The sequence below is a fragment of the Epargyreus clarus genome, unplaced genomic scaffold (genome assembly GCF_041222505.1).
Source record: "Epargyreus clarus isolate Ecla_fem2 unplaced genomic scaffold, WU_Ecla_fem_2.2 ptg000007l, whole genome shotgun sequence".
In the NCBI taxonomy this organism is placed as follows: domain Eukaryota; kingdom Metazoa; phylum Arthropoda; class Insecta; order Lepidoptera; family Hesperiidae; genus Epargyreus; species Epargyreus clarus.
In genome coordinates this window covers 16,939,743-16,957,834 of record NW_027332215.1, presented here as the reverse complement: position 1 = coordinate 16,957,834, position 18,092 = coordinate 16,939,743, and the positions used below count along the sequence as shown (strand labels likewise).

The 18,092-nt window shown below is 33.5% G+C and overlaps 1 protein-coding gene across 3 annotated transcripts; it reads right to left on the bottom strand.

Annotated features, from left to right (window-relative positions):
* Window positions 1-1,042: 1,042 nt before the first annotated feature.
* LOC140743537 (uncharacterized) lies at window positions 1,043-17,503 on the bottom strand. Of its 3 annotated transcripts, XM_073074885.1 has the most exons (10): window positions 17,408-17,503; window positions 14,197-14,325; window positions 11,773-11,946; window positions 8,747-11,697; window positions 8,460-8,625; window positions 8,085-8,156; window positions 7,025-7,202; window positions 6,643-6,880; window positions 5,420-6,553; window positions 1,043-5,001 (listed from the first exon to the last, which is right to left on the bottom strand). In XM_073074885.1, the coding sequence occupies exons 2-10, from the start codon at window positions 14,307-14,309 to the stop codon at window positions 4,553-4,555; spliced, it is 5,475 nt and encodes a 1,824-aa protein (XP_072930986.1). In that variant the 5' UTR covers window positions 14,310-14,325; window positions 17,408-17,503; the 3' UTR covers window positions 1,043-4,552. The 3 variants fall into 3 exon arrangements, with proteins under 3 accessions (XP_072930986.1, XP_072930988.1, XP_072930989.1); XM_073074887.1 differs by lacking the exon at window positions 11,773-11,946; XM_073074888.1 differs by lacking the exons at window positions 11,773-11,946; window positions 17,408-17,503 and adding an exon at window positions 13,691-13,817 and having other exon boundaries at window positions 14,197-14,327.
* Between the last annotated feature and the right edge of the window lie 589 nt (window positions 17,504-18,092).

The window sequence follows — 18,092 nt, the reverse complement described above, 5'->3', positions numbered from 1 at the left end:
TCTGTTATAGTATTATTTTAATAAATTGTTTTAACGTCACATTCGTTTACAATTACGCCATCTACCGAACTGGTTGGCCGAAGTAATTTGTGGGTTAGTATTTAGCAAATCCAGTAACATCGTAGTCGGGCGCAAAGAACTGATCACATATTAAGCAATACTCTATTTAGACAATATAATTTTAAGTACTAAAAATACTTACAAACACAAAACAGGTATTTACAGTAGTAATAAATATCAGCATTTTATAATAGCAAATAAATATAAGTGTCCTTATAATTCAATTTAGTCTCCACACATTATAACTAAAATTAACCTTTATGAAAAATTAGATATTGTTGGTAATAGGGAATATGCACATTATTATTTTATTATTTTAAATCACTTATCACTTCCTTTTAACAAAGTAAAAATATAAACAATGTTATTAGTGTTTGAAATATTTTTTTTAATTATTTAAAGTATTGATAAAATTTGATATGTTTGAACGCCGCCATTTTTCGCGCTCTTTGAACGTTACAAAATGCATTGAAATCTATTATAATATTATAAAGATAGGTGAATGTTAACAACATTTAAGTTATGATCCGTTAAATATTTCTAAGTTTACCTATGCATAAAAACCTGTTTATCCATTCTTGCATATTTTTGGTACTTAAATAGTCTGATTATGCTTTGACAAAACTACTTTCAATCATTGTTCTTGATTATTACTAATAATAATACTATATGGTAAAATCGCACTAGGTAATAAAAAAACACTGCAGGAGTAGAAATGTAGTATATGTCCTGCTATTCTCCTGATGCACTGGCTCGACTACTCATTTTATTACTGACGCCGCGCGCCCCGCCACACCGTGAGCACGAGACAGTGTATACAGCTGTGCTGTACTTTAGTTAATAGTCATAATACAAACACTACAATAAATAAAAACAAGTTTTCTCTCCAACATCATAACACGCTGTGTGACATCATGTTTCTGATACAGCCAGTGATAAATTCAGATATCTATACAAAACAGGGTGCAAAAATAAAACAATCTTTGATACATGGATATTTATTTGAATCAAAATCTAGTTTACATAAATAATTCATAAACAATTCATATAACAACAATTTGCACAACTACATTATTATTACTCTAGGACTAGAAATAAGAATATAAACCCACGTGTGATCAATCGTGAAATGCGGCTTCAGTTTTTATCTGCAACTAAATTGAGGTACTGATAGAAGCTCTCATATAGTACATGGAATAGCCTGCTAGCTGGTACTAACCAAAAGAACATGAGCTTTTGTAACATATAATCCTCAGACATGTATGTTTGATAGGGATATTAAATAACGCCAAAGTACGGAAGTTACGGACTGCAACGTCTGGCTCAATATGTTCTTCAAAGTTGTAACGTTACAATCTAGTTCATTCTTAAGTACTTAGTTATAAATAAATATTTATTTATTTAAGTACTTAGTTAAATTCTTAGTCAGTACCTGCCTTGAGACTTAAAACGGGTTTAGTAAAGAAATATAGTGGCAGATGCTAAAGATAGCAATATAGATAAATACCTACAACATCGATAAACTTGACAAAGAATTTTATGTATTTGTATTTTACAATTGTATTATAATAATGAAAAATATTTTACATTTCTATTTAATACTACAATATAGAAAATATACGACAGGAAAAAATATATAAATTATGTAATATCAGTATCTAAAATTCATAGCCGCAATATAGACCGCTTTAAATACAATGCTTTGTGTGTAAATAATTTCATTACAGACAAAACACAAGATCCATCCAATGTAAATAAAACAAAATAATAAAACTAAGCATTGAGTAAGAATATAAAATAGTAGTATTTTACAGTTCCATGTTAATTATACAGTCTCTTCCTTATTCTAAGTCATTCCATTGAAACACTTCCAAGTTGATGCATGCATTAATGTTTGGTAAGACTGAAGATACATGCATGGTCGTTCAATCTTTTAAAGCTGAATATTGTCTACTACTTATGACAAGTCTGTCACGTCCATCGTAATATTTTTATAATTTCAATGTTATATATTTTTTAAACAGTTTTCATTTTCATTTAAAATAAATTTATTACAAACAACATTAAATTCAATGGTCATATCATACATCAAATAAATAAGTGATATACGTAAACATAGTATTATTAAAATAAAAATGCTTAAAACAGAAATTGTCGAAAGTAGATTATAAAACATATATGTATAAGTTATATAAATGAAAAAGATAATAATATTTTTGGATTAGTTTTAGAACTTTAGAACACAGATGATTAGCTAAATAGATTAGATTATTATATGAGACGTAATTACCAAATTTAAATAAAATAAAAAAAACTGAAATAAATTATCAGATGGAGTAAATGAAAGAGAAAATATTTTTGACCACGGAATACAGAGTATAATTTGCCATCATATTTCATAACATTTTCAACCTCCGCTTAAATATTAGTCCAGTCTACACTTGCCACTATGTTAGCACCATTCGCTTGCACCAGCGCTTGCCATCGCAAAATGATCTCCGCAATCAGTTACACCGAAATAGTTGCTTACCAACAATCATTAAAACTGACAAATGCATAACTAAGTAAATTAATGATAACTTAATATAATTAAGAACAATAAAGTCAATGTGATGTAAACGTCATTAATTGTTATATAAAGATGTGTCCGTTATTATTTTAAGTGTGCCTGCACTATAACACAATAAACATCACCAAATATTTTACAAATAATCATGTTTATATTAAGACATTTCGCAGTTTGTTTCATATTCCTTTCATCTTCATAAGATGAAAAAAAAATCATATTATGGATAATAGGATGGTTCAAGCATAAATAAATCAATTGTTAAAATAATAATTATAAAGTCAATATACAAAATAAAACATGGCTTATTTTTAAATCTTACAACAATGGCTGATGCAAACCCTAAAATTAAAATACTGTGCATCATTGAGATCATTTGAAAGTTAAAACTTAGTGCACTAAACTTTAAATATTTGATTTGTAAAATTCAATTTATAACAATAGGAAATATGCATAGTTTTATTTTATTATTTTAAATTACTTTTCATTTCGTTTTAACACAGTTTAAAATAGAAACACAGTTTGTTATTTTTTTTAATTATTTAAAGTATCGATGAAATTCGACATGTTTGAACGCCGCCATTCGCGCTCCTTGAATGAAGTCACAGACCGTGTTTTGTGTTGATAACTATATGCATACGAAATATTATTATTTAAGGTTTTCAAGTTTAATGTCTACTGCCTAGAGTTATTATGCAAAAAACACTACTATAAACACATCAGATACTGTTTTTGATTAAATTTTAAATGAACATAATACGAAATAAATAAAAAATAATAGTTTAGATGTAATTTCAGGTCCATAAAGTACCGAGGAAAAAAATAACAAGAAAATCTAAATCAGATGCATATTCCCTATTGTATCTTTACTTTTTGAACGTTTCTAAAAGTACACGGGCATTGTGGAGCCAGTCTAACTCTTTATAGATCATAGTTTCACTTAACTCAAATAATACTAAAATAAATTACATCGTGAAGTAAAATAACACAAATTATATAACATAGTAATCATACAAGTCATAAATTAATACTACAACAGTACATAAATACATCTACTATATTTTAATACTTACATTTGAGATTCTAACTTTAAAATTGTGATGATAATTATGAATAATCTATAACATTTAAAATTTTAATACGCTAATTAAATACATACGCTACGAAACACCAAATAGCACATTCTAAAGTCTACATTAATTATGTTTAATGCCGTAAAGTACAAGTGTTTAAGTAGAGTTCATGTATATGTGTAATACAAATAATAAGAAAAATAAATGTTAAATAAAAATGAGCATATAATTTTCTAGAAGGGGAAAGGGCCAGCCCTGACATAGTATTTGGCGAACAAAGCACCCCTTCCAGCTTTTGAGCAGGACTGTCAAAAAAGTTATAGTTTTCCCAGAATAAAATAAAGTCAATGTTTTTTTTAAAATGTCAATGCATTTGTTATTTGTGTTTGGGACAAATTCCATTATGAATTAATAAAATATATTAAATGCTCTACACTAACTTGCATCAGGCTGTTTATTTATTACTTTTAGTTTATTTAGAGAATATAGTGTGTATAGAATTATTATAATTGTTTACGTTAAGTTAGATGATAGGTGATTCACCGACAATTGGACAGAGATTATAATACTTATTCTAATAATACGTTACATTATACGAAAAAAAGTGTAATTAGACCATGATATTAATAAATTTCCACTCGACAACATTGAACTTGCCCACTACATATGTGTCACAATATCCAAGTACTTGAGAAGCGACAAAATATGTATTCGATCTGTTAGGCCTATATTTTGGATTCTACGATATTAAACTTTAAACATAGACTTGAGATGCTAGAAAGTCAACGACTATTCATATCTGCTTTTCATATCAATCAGGTTAATATGACAATAAATAATTAAGGGTGATTCTTTAAGGGGTTGCGTCAATGTCTGTGGCTTTGTCTCCAAACATGGGCTCGTCTTTCAAGAAGGTACCAGAGCGTCCCATTACTGGAATATCTATTGGCTTTTCTTGTTCCTCTTGCTTCGTGGAATTTTTTGCGTGCTTCTGCTGTTTCGAGGACGCTTTGCTCTGTTGAGACTCCTTTACAATCTTTGGCACCATTTTAGCCGAACTTGACTTTGTAGCATTCATGAGGGAACCGGGGAGTTTCCGCTCGGTCTTCAATTTCGATGTCACTGGAACATTAGTAGCAGCTTTGTTCCCCGGTGCGTAGCGTTTGATTGCACCGTGTTGTTCTTTGACATCGCCGTTGCCGAATTTTGAGCATTGATTTGAGTATACCGGTATTTTTGTTTTGGCCTTATTATTGAGCGCTGATGTATGAGGTGGATTTTGATATTTCGGTGACTTGATCGCTGAAAATACATAAAAACCGTTCATAACAAATAATAATTATGAAAATATAAGAACGAAGCTTTTATCGAACTAAATATAGTCAAATTAAAAAGTAATAATTGTTGTAATCTACTATGATGTAGCCTCGCCACGAAAATCGTTAATCCCAATGATCCGGTCAAGAACAATGGAACAAAATTATTAAAATAGTGTATTGTCATCGGTCCCTGATAATTTTTCCAAAATTTTGAATTAAACCGACCATTGAAAGTGGGTAAAAATCGATACAGGCCGAACTAATAAAAAAATAATCAAATATTGACTTCGGTACGTTTATTGACCGTTCAAATTGAAAATATTTATGTAAGTTATGGTCAACAACATAAAAATATTGCTAAATTAAGAGTATTAGTTATGTTCAGGTTAAGTTATACTTACATTCGACTGATCCTTTGCTAGTATGTCTAGCCTTGGTGTACGTCCCATATTTGTTACTCGTTTGAGATTCGCTGAGCGAGTCGGTAGATGGCTCGGCGGTGCGCGGACGCGATGGGGTTGCGAGACTGTCCTGGGACATAGCTTGAGCCTTAGCCTTTATACGGCTCGTCCTTGCGTTCCGAGCCAGAACAGGGCTAGAGTTACGCGACGATTCGCTAGACGAAAGAAAATGTTTCTTCGTTGGAGCTTTCTTGGCCATTTCCTTGCAAGGGCGGGGTTCCAAGTATCTTGGTTTCGTGTTCTCGAAAGCGTTCAAGCGTGGCGGCACTTTGTTTTTCGCCACTCGTTCTTGTGATTGGTTAGTTTTCGTTTGATTAAACTTAGCACGCTCCTCTTGTGCTTTTGTCGTTCTAACCTTGGGCGGATTTACTTTAATCGCCTTCTTTATATCTCGCAACTCACTGTTACTCTTTAGTTTATCGATAGGTCCAATTTGAGCAATCGGCTTTGGCTTGTATGGAACGAATGAAGCTCGAACGTGTTCCATGTCGAGGCTCTGGCTTGTCGAAGCAGTATGGGGTTTACTCGGTTTCGAAGTGTAGGTGGACCTGCATTTCCTGTCTTGGAATGGAGACGTATTTATCGCGATTGCTTGTGCGCCGTACATGATGCATCCGAGTTCTCGCAGACGTTTACGGAGATCCGATGGCAGATCTTTAAACGCTTGCGTGCCAACGACTCGAGGAGCGGCGCGGACCAGTGCGCCCTCGCACTGCAAACGCCAGCTAGACGCATGCAGCAGCAGAAGATTGTGTTGGGGCGATGACTTCTGATTCGCACCGCCATTATGGACCACATCGGGTTTGTAGTAGTGCTGAGTGCGCATTTCCTTGACAAGATTGCAGAGAAACGCGTACGCCCGGCATGTTTCGTCAGGCGGTGCCCACTCAATGGCCGCTGCTAGGCAGTCGTCGAGGGCTTGTTTAGCCGCATGTGGAGCGTCGGGAGACATGTTGCCGACGGCACGAAGCACGGCCACGAGCCTCGGAGCAGCAAAATGTGCAGCTGCATTCACTAATCGTCGACACATACGCGCTACACTCTCTGCCCACCTAGTGTTTTGCAGCGAAGATACTATCAAACAAAAAAAAAATAATAATAATACACATTTCATATGAAAAAAATAATAAAAGGACTACGTAAGTAAAACAAGCAGCACTCACCAGTCACACCACATCCATAAACGGTGTCAATTAGATTTTCGGTGGACAAGTTAACAATGTGTTCTTGATAACATTTGTCTAACAATTCCTTGGGCAAGGTGGCGAATGATTTTGTGGGCCACACTTTTGAGAAGTATTTCGTTATCCAACGAAGACATTTACGATAGAGATCGTCAAGTCCATATACGGACGAGAGTGGGAAACATTCTAACACTCCTGCAGTACATACTTGGCAGGGCTAAAAATATAAATAAGATTAGTACTACTATTACTACTAAATATTACTACTAGTAGTTATTCGTTGTACTAATAAGAAACATTAATATAAACACTTATTTTTTTTATAGGGACCGATAATTTGTAGACATTATTTCACACTTACCCTGTGAAAATGGTGACAGTATTTCGCTTTAAGCGTAAACATGATAGCTTCTTTGAGGCCTTCCAGACCTAACATATCAGCAATGGTTGCCAGCTCGACAATACTTATCGAATCCGGAATAGTCGACACCCCGGAATATATGTGGCAGAGCGCAAAATGCGCAACATTGAAGGAAAACCTGTAATAAAATCAAAAGATATATTAAAAAAAACAAGCTTTTCTTACTTGCTAATAAAAAGAGTGAAATGAAAGATGGAGGTAACAAATAAAAAAAGCATTATAACACCTGCAAGGTTTTTTTGTTTGTCAGTCACAATGTAACACGCTATTATTTATAAAAAAAATGTGTCTGATATTAAAGGCAAATATTTAATCCATCGGGTTTAAATTATTTTAAACTTTTTAGTTCTTTTTTATTAACAAGTAATAAAAGCTTGTTTTTAAAAAGATTTTCTTTCTTTTATTTCTTTTTTTAACATTTTCGTTATGTAGCCCCTGGGTTACCATCTAACACCAAAGTACCAAACCCAAACTCGTAGAGGTTGTATCGCTTAATTACTGAGTATGGCCATTTTCCAGCTCCATCATCACACCCTGATTTCTAGCAGCAAAGGGTTATTTGAAATAAAATCCATCTCCCTTTCATTTGATACCTATATTGGGTCAGTTGAACAAAAATATGTACCTGATTCACCATTTCGTACTGGCGGCCATCTTGGACTTGAGTTTTTATAATTTGTTGTATTCTACAAGTTAAGACTTTTCATTTGATATCCATATTGGGTGGGTTGTCTTGTAATATGTGCGCCGCCATTTTGTTACGGCGGCCATATTGGATCGACAACAAAACTTAATTTATATAATTGCATTGTCATGCGTAATAAAGATAAATGGCATATTTCAGCTCGATCTAATACGGGGAAGTGGGTGAAATTTAACTTACAAGATTTCAATACAAACACCGGGTCAGGTCAAATTAAATAAAAGCTTATAATAAGGTGACTATAAGATATTGTCCATATCAAATGTAATGATAATGTGCACAATAATGAATACATACGGTGGCAACACTATAACATTTCCAGCGCTTTCAACCCACCCTCCGCTTAGAATGCCAGCAAAATATTGACACCTGAAAAATATACGAATAAATGAGTCATCATTATAAAAACATAAAAACCAGACTACTTAAAAGTAATTAATTAATACAGGTCAAGCTAATAAAAGCGTAGTAAAAAGGAAGTAATATAGCTAATATCACTTTCACAATTTAGATCAATCCAACGACACCTTATAAATTAAAATCCTTCAACCCGTTTGTGTTTTTGGCGTGCCGAAGAATGAGACAAAAATAAATACATCGAACTTTACTCTCCGCAGTCGTGTAAGAATATTAAAGAATATTTTTTAAAATATAAAACACATTGATAAGTACCTTGAAGATAAAATACATTTGTGCGCTTTTATACGTTTCCCAGACACTTCCACAATCACATCTGGAGCAATTTCCTCCAAAAACATTCGTAACAAGTCTTGTCCCAGGCGAGACTGACAATTTCCGATTAAACTGGATGTTTGACTCGTTTCAGTAGTGCTGTTCTCTGTAACGATACAAAAATGTTACTGCGAAAACTATTAAATGGTGTAGTGTATTAAAATATTGTGGGTAAAGTTTGAAACCACAGTATGTTTTCCAAATGAAATAGTACAAATATGTCTTACCAACAACGGATCGGCAAATGCTGCTTTGAACACTACTCATTTCGGACACGTCTGATACTTGTTCTTCCAGTTCGCCCGGGCTTGAAGAAAGGCCTTGCCTCAGAGGAGATCGTGTCCTGCCGGACAGAGATCCCGGCATACTTTTGCTGAATTCATTTTTCAGATGTGGGAACAGTCTGTTCAAACTTAATGCATTTTCTGAATGAAATGAACTGATCACTTCAATAGATCTTGATGACACAGCATGGCTCTGCTCACCCCAATTATTTTCGGGAATTGACCTTGTCATCCTCACATCCAGCCCCTCCTTATTCTCATGAATCAGATCCGCCTTGTGCACCGGTTTGTCTAAATCAGACAACTTTACAAAGAGATCCGACGTATGGTCACTTGATGCCTCTTCTTGTATGACATTTGAGGCGACCGAAAAAAAACTTTTTTCACCATTTATACATTGTGAGTTCTTTGGCCATTTTTCATTATTTGCCGTATCTCTACTTATGGTTTTATTTATTTGCGAATCCTTAGGCAAAGCAATAATTTCCGAAATACTCATGTTGGGATCATTACACAGAGTTTCATATGTTTCGAAAGTAGACGGAACATCGCTTTGATCGAAAATTTTTGGAAACGTCGGGATTATACATTCGCTCAAAGGTGCTTTGGTTACTTTAGGTAATTTCACGATACTTTTGTTATCACTATTAGGCGGTTTCTTTGTATTCAGGGAAGATGATAATCTAGAAGGCATTTCTTTTAACGTGGAGTTTTCACCCAAATCGATATACATGGAAAACATATTTTTCTTATCTCCAGAAGTTACAGCATCATTATTCTTGGGTAAAGGATCGGGGAGACTGGAAAGATCTATATAAAATTTATGACTGGATTTCTCACTACTGTCAGAATCGACAGATCCCCTACTTTTGTTGCAATTATCAGACCCATCATACTTTGATTCATGTTTTAAAGACTCACATACCCTGTCCGCTGGTTTTTTGCAGGATATGTTAGAATTTACGGCAGATGCATCATTTTTGGGGTTGAAAGACATGTCAACCACCCAGGCAGAAGCATTTGACGACTTTGGCGATTTTCTCGATGCATGAGAATCCTCAATAGTAGCGCCACCGTACACAATTGGAGAAAATTCATTACATCTGGTAATTCTCAGTTGGGCTTGGTTTTCTGTGTTAGCAACGGTATCATTTTCGCTTTCTTCTAATGCTAATTGTTTTAAACAGGTGTTAAAAGACATAATCGAATTATATGGTGTTGAAGTTGTTGCTTCGGCTCGGGACGCTTCTATGCTATTTAACGTTTTATCAAATGGATTTGTACTAAGAGAATCTTCCGTAATGGGAGTCATTTCAAATATTGTAGGTGATAAATCTCTGTGTACAGAATCGTGCTCTTTAATGTCGGCTTGTTCCAGAGAGTCATCGTTATCATTACTCTCTGACCAATCATTGGGACTGATATCAAGTTTGTGTACCATCGAGCAAGGCACTGGCTGACTTGGTATGGGTATAACAATAGGCTTAGCAGGTTTAGACACTATTTCAGATTTAATTGTTACATTAATTTTATCATCTTCATCCACTAGATTCGCAGCGTCAATAAAACACGCTGTTGATTTATGTGGTGAATTTTGAGCCATACTTGTGTTAACTTCTTGTGTCAAAGTCGGGTGACTGGCTGTTTGAGTAACAGTGACGTTATCATCACAAGTTACGGTTTGAGTAACTGTTACATCATCAGTGTATGAAAACTGACGTTCTGCATTGATAAAAACTTCACAAATTTCTTTTTCGGCCAATCTTGGTGGAAATACCGATTCCCATGAACCTGTCTCTGAGGATACAGATGACGACTCCATAATGACAATTTCTTCGTTTTGCCTCTGTTTCTCTTCTTTAGAAGACTTTGTGATGTCTTTTATTTTATTGGGCGAGTGAATTTGTCCGTTCCCACTCCTCTCTGATGAAGGACCACTTATAGGTGATGTGTCAGAACGCGATGTACGAACTTTCAATTTATTCAGTTGATGTTGACTAGAAGTCGTTACATGTGGTTGATTATCATCAGCTGTTAGTTCGTGTAAAGTACTCTCAGTCAACGAAACGTCCGTTAATGTTACGTCTTTATGACTGTTCAAGCTTTCCAACATACCAGTATTCTCTAGTCCCGAATCAGATGACGTAAATATATTTTCCATTTTGGTAATATTATCGCCAACATTTAACTGAAAGAGACAACTCGAAGAACTTAACCCAGGAGATCCCGCGTATGTAGCTGATAGGTAATCAGATGAGGAACTGGGATCGTCAGCTATTAGACTATCTGGAGAATAAGCGGGATCTACAACTTTGTCGGTTGCACTTTCACAATTATTTGAATTCTTAAGTAAATTATTACCCGGTTTTGTCAATCTGGCAGTATGATTCAATTTAGTCTGACTTTGTACAGCATTGACTTTCTTGTCGTTAGGTAGTATTACTTTTTCGTCCTCAAAATTATATTTAATTATATTATCACAACTACTGGAATGTTTAACTGTTTTGGGTATATGACTAGATGAAAGGCACAACGAAGTCGGCTTACTTCGTGGCGATATTTTAAGCTTACCGGTGTCTTGATTCTTTATAATAGATTGAAAAGCATTAGAGAGAGCATCCTGTTCATTTAATTCCTGTTCTAATAAATTTCCTTCTATGGGTACTAGAGCATAATATTCTCTTGTTAGTTCTGTACTTGGACTGAGTATTGCACTCTTATGACACTTCCGTTCTGCGTAGGGGCTTATACATCTGGGAGTCAAAAACACATCACAGTCTTCTTCTCTTGTTTTAAAAACTGTAGGTGGGCATTTGAAAATTTGTATATTGTTCTGTAGATAGGTGATTATTTCACTTTCCTGATTTTTAATGTCGCATTCAGTGTAGGCGTCGCTGTAAATAGTATAATAAAATTAAAAACAAGTTAAATTAAAACAATAGATGATTTTAGTTGTATGAACAATTTACCTTATGAATGAGTATATTTCATCGAATGTATCGCGACCAATGTTCACATGCAAAATTGTTTTTAGTTTACGATAAAACTGATTCGTACGTGCTTTTAAAATGCAAGAATGTGTTAGTATTTTTAGTTTTCCGCAAACCACCTCAATATCTGTATAAATGGATTCATCGAATATTCTGTAAAGTAATACAAGTACAACAATTATTAATAATGTCCAACCATACTAAGTACCACCACCGTTCCGCCTGAACAAATTATTAGACAAAGACATGGTAATAATAATTGACATCAATTTATTTGTTACTACACATTATTGTATAATTGTAACCACATCAAAAATGTCTAGAGACCGAAATGATGAGGTGTCATGTCACTGGAGGTATACTATTTTATTTTGTCTTTTTTTATGCAACAAAAAAGCTATAATATAAAATATCACCGTCATTTGATAGGAGAGGACGATTAAATTATGATAAGATATGTCTTATGTGATGCGATAAGGTCAGGATACTTATCACATCACTAGGAGTGTGGTTACGTATGCGATGTATGCCCGAAACCATTACAGACATCCACACAGCACTATTATGATATCAGCTACTTATTAAGTTAGTTAAGACTAAATCTTGCTGACGATCACAATGCAAGCACATGAAGAAAATGTAAAAAAGTTTGTTAAATACAACGCGCTTTTGCTTTCTCCGTTAGGTTGAGATTATAATTACAAATATTTAGGTATTATTCATTGCATAAAATTATTGTTTTCATTTTAGTCCAAAAGATTTTTTTTCAAGTTTTAAATACATATAGATTTATTTAAACTGGTTTGGTAAAAAAAAAGTTTTATCTGCAGTCCTTCACACAACACAACACACAATAACTGTTCCAGTCTTTAAGAGAACAATAATATAAAACATATGTTTATAGAAGTATCTATTGATATACGTTAGAACATTGCTTCGAGGAAGATTGCTTCAAAGGGATGGGCGGAAATTGTATTGACAACATACATAGCATACATGCGCAATACCTGTTGTCTTAGTATTGACGTGGGCGTTATTCCTGGAAGGGACTTTAATAATCTGATTTTGAACGTGCTAAGTTATTTCTGTAAAGGTTATATGTCATGCAATTGCGTCACATGTGAGCAGGAAGGGAATGGAGTACGAAATTACGTAACAAGCAAGTATGGACCATAACCATAATTATATTAGGTGATGATGTCACAAAAATATTAAGAAATGTGTAAGTAGAGAGCATGCAGTCCACCAGATGGTAAGTGGTCACTGCAGTCCATGACATCTATAATCAATTCCATATACAGGTTCTACATGGAGTTAGATAGCCACTCCTGGAGGCCTACGACCATCTCTTAAAACAGTATTATTTTAATCATACATTGAAATTTCGTACCACGACCTCGTTAAAGTAGGATTGTTTTTATAATATTTCAACAAGCAGTTTTGAATTTGTATGTCATCGGTCGAAATCATATTTTTTTTGCGGGAAATTTAACTTTTTAAGCAAAATATGACAATTTCAGTTGGTTTTATACGATTGGAGTGAAAAATGAATAAGGGTGTCTAAACATTTACTAAAACATTTAAAAATAAAAATAAATGTCAAACATAATAATTTTTTTCCGCTGCGTATGACTAGTTTCCTTTTGGATAAGGAATAGACAAATTACTAATTCTTTCACATCACTCGGCAGGTATGAAATAAAAATGTTTTAAGGAGGAGGAGAATGTTGATGCAATATTGAAATAAAACATTCCTGAACTATGATGATTTTTAAAGACGGTGGTAGGCCCCTCAGGGCTAAGACGGTCGCCTCGTGTTATCGTACTAAATAGTTTTAGTAATAAAATATGTTAGTCATCACAAAAACATTGAAAATGCTTTTTATTAGGTACATACATTGTTATAACATTCATAAAACCTTTGCAATTCTTTACCTAAGTTTTGCTTTTTATTGTCTATTAACATATCTTTTGTCTTCTAAGGTAACATGTATAAACTCTGGAGTCCCATTTTTCGTAAATGTCTGGAATTCGGACCATATTTCATTATAATATATAGTAGTTATAAACTTATAATAGTAATAATCCTTTAAATTTATTAATTCTGAATAAATTAAATTAATAAATTTATAATTCTTTAAATAATAAGTTAAGTTCTTTCAGAATAGTAAGTTTTTAATACAGTTACTGTAACATAAAAAATATTTAAAAGATAGACTGTGAAGTTAAAGAAGATAAACTTGCAAAGCAATAAGAGGTACCAAAAAAGGAAATGAAATTGCAATAGCAGCTTTAAATAAAAAATAGTCAGGAATACTATAAAAATATTCTACTTATTAGTAATTATGAGTTTGGTATATTACTTTTAATGAAATTGGTTCTTAATCACCAGTATATACCTACCTGGCCACATCTTCTTCGAGCTGTCTCTGGAGGTATGTCTCCAATTTCGATGCTTCGTCAGATGGCTCCGAAGATTCGCAGGCCGACACCGGCTTAGCCCTCGTGTACGGCATTAAGCATCTCTTACACCTGATAGAGAAAACCCATAAATATATTAAGCAAAGTAAAAATTATTAGTTTTATAATTGGGATTTAAGAATACGTTTTATTCAAAAAATCTTATTTAGTGTTAAGTTTACCTCTAATCATCGACTGTCAATTAATCTGAGTTGATATTCATGTAAAACGGAATGATTTTTTTAAAGAAAATCTGGACGATTTACACTGTATATTATATTAAATTTTATGTATATTATTTATTTCTTTGTTTAAAATCCTCCGACATTGCTTTCAAGTGCCATAAGTATGACACAATTTAATCACTCATTTATCTTAAAGCATACAATTGATTATTTATAATGATTCAATACTAATTTCTATGTGCAGCATTTCATATGCAAATAGCAATCAATTTCCTTTAAAAAAAAAATGTACAACCAAATAAAGAGTGGCTTATTTAAAAATTGCTCCTTACCAGAGCCTATTTGAGTATTATTTAATTAAAGAATAAAGTAGATAAATTTGAAACTGTTATGTATGTTAGTAGTGATTTATTTTTGTGGTGTGTGTAAATTCATTTACTTTTGTACTAATAAACTCATAATAAATATGTTCATTCCCGCAATTAAATGCCTTTTTGTGGAAATACCAAGTTATAACAGAAACATTTGTTTGTTATTCCACATGAAACATAATAATAATATTTGTAATTTATTTTATTCATTGTTATTTATAATCATTATTTTTATGATCAACAATAATATATTACTAGCTGACCCGGCAAACGTTGTGTTGCCATATAAATAAAAAAATGTTAAGGGTGAACCACCCTTATCACTTAGGGGTATGAAAAGTAGATAGTAGCCGATTCTTATACCTACTGAATATGCATATAAAATTTTATGAAAATCGATGAAGCAGTTTCCGAGGAGTACGGTGTTAGTTACACTGTTACAGTGTTAGTTACATTGTGACATGAGAATTTTATACATAAGATGAAGTTTTATTAATTTAATAGCAGAAGAAAGTTAAACCACTGCTGCTTCTTCGCAACTAACCTAGTATGAATATGGACTAATTGTTATTGCATTTGAAAGTACATATATCAAGCTTATGTATATAGCTTATAACTATAATTACACATAAGCTTGACTATCATCATTTCAAATATTTTACTTATTAGCAAACTGTTAAAGATTCTCAATAGCAGTATTGTTTTGCCATTTTGGGTCATTGTATTCATTTATTCCTAATAACAACTATTTCCCTAACTCAGCATAAAAGGATTTAAATATCTTTCTTTATACATAATTTTGTGTAAAAGCTGCTACTTAGACTCTCAACCAGGAGGTCTGAGGTACAAATACTGGGAATGCAAATCTGTCTTAGTCAGGTCCAGTATTGATTGCACTTTCTGCACACCTCGCTACATGGTAGTCACTGTGTTGTGACTGCATGAGGGTCATGGAAACAAGAAGGCATGCCATGATACCCCGTGTATTGGTGTAGAAGTGGTAGAAATTCCGACTCTCAATCAGGAGGTATGAGGCACAAACACTGGAAATGCAAATCTGATATTTCAAAAAGGTATATACATATTAGAAATCAATTATCACTTGCTATGTTGGATTTGCAATGAAGAAAAACATAGCGAGGAAACTACACACCTATTCTCCAAAGAAATTATAAAAAAAATCAACTTTGTTACATCTACATGGGAAATTGCAACAATGTACCATCAGGTTTGTTTTATAATATAATACAAGCATATAAACATGCAGCCCAACTGATGGTAAGTGGCTGCCACCGTCAGTCATCAGTAATCAACCGCAGGTAAGAATAGATTCCTTTCTGATGGCTGTAGATGCTTTACTACACCTAAAAACTAAGTAAGAACACCTCAGATAAATGTTGCTTCCAATAAATGTGTAACTTGAAAAGGACACCAGAAGTAGTTTTGCCAATCAAATCATGATGGTTTCTAGTGAAAAGGGTATCTTATTAAAGCAGTATTTTCAATACCATTTGTAACATTTTTATTTTCTTGCATTTACCAGCTTGGTATTGCTGTTATAGTGCCTATTGATAATTCTTTACTAATCAGTCCTACTCATTCATATTATAAAAACAACACTGAATATGCAAATCTATAAAACATATGTCAGAGCTTAAGGGTATTATCATAAGTCTATATGCTAATCATGAACGCTGCAACTATTGTTTGTATTTATACAATCATGACATCATAGTAGGTTCAATATAGATATGTTCTTCAATTTTTTCCTTAAAATTACTACTACGAGTAGTAATCTGTTTTGATTTAATTGTATGCACTTAACAAGTTAAATTGTGACAGTGGTAACGAACACACTCTTTGAAATGGTATTACTTTATGTAAGCCTTATCGGTTTGTATTGCCTAGACATATTGTATATTTACTTCTTCCTCTCATGCCATTGTAAGACGTGAGAGGCCCCAAATGTCAAATTCATAAATAACATTTTTATACATACATAAAAAAATTAAAGTATATAACGGTCTTGGCAGGCGTTCTTATAGGACCACCTAAAATTTTCACAAATTATATATTTTTTTAAACTACACTCACATAACATAAAAAAAATTGAAACCTACAAGTGTAAATAATATGTAATCAAAACTATATTTCCGCATCAATACATACGTACTTATTCTTGCCCTTAAAATACAACGCCTCATCAAAAAACAAACTAATAACAAACAATATACTTCCATCCGCGTATGCAGGCCTACAAACAAAGTGCGTAATAGACCCATAATAGACCTATAAAGATTCCAATAAGCATCCAATGTATAAAATACTTACATATATTACGAAAAACCACACACATAAAACAGTCCATATTCAGTAATTACCTTTGATATAAGAAATTAAAAATAGAACACTTTACAATTCTGTACTTCGCGCACGACCCGATCGATCCCTAGACGGACTAGGATGGCGGTTTTGGCCATGAGATGCGAGGACCGGCTTTTTCGCAACCACTGCCGCATTTATCTCTAACTCGCTCGATAAACTATAATTTTCTCACTATATTACATATTTTTATAGTTAACGTGTCGAATTACTTACCTTTTTAAAAATTTAACAAAGCAACACCCTCAACAGACGGCAGTCAGCACGCAAATTCGACATTATTTTTTCTGGCTAAGCTAACTAGTGCTTGCGACCTTAAAAGTCTTAGAACCGATACTCATAAATACCGATTCACCAAAACATCGACAATTGCTTGCGAAACGATGTATCGATTAGATGTACAAATAATGCCAGAATACGTACTTAATGGTCTTATCAAACTTAGAGAATCTTTCAACTTACGAAAAATTAGAAGATTTCAGAGCATGATAAATCATTAGAGAGATTAAAATAATAAGTTAGTACATTAATTAGTTATTAATTATTATCAATTTTATTTATTAATAACATTAATTGGGGTCACTAGTGGGCTATAGGGAGTCAGGGGAGGTGTGCCCCAGACGTCTGGTCCTGGTCCCCCACGTTTCCAAATACCTACAAATCCCTTGGTCAAATCCTAAAAAAGGCTATAAAAATATGCTTAGTATAGGTTACCGCGCGGCCAGACACTCGTCGAGTGGCGAGGGAAAGTGGGCGGTAATGTCGTGTGGCCGGGCTCTTGTCATGCCACTCGTTTGCCGAATTTTATCGGATTTTTTGGGGTGCCACTGGTTCGAAAATATATAGTGTTGTATTCATAGACCTGTAATTTATAGGTCTGTGGTTGTATTCTATTTTAGTC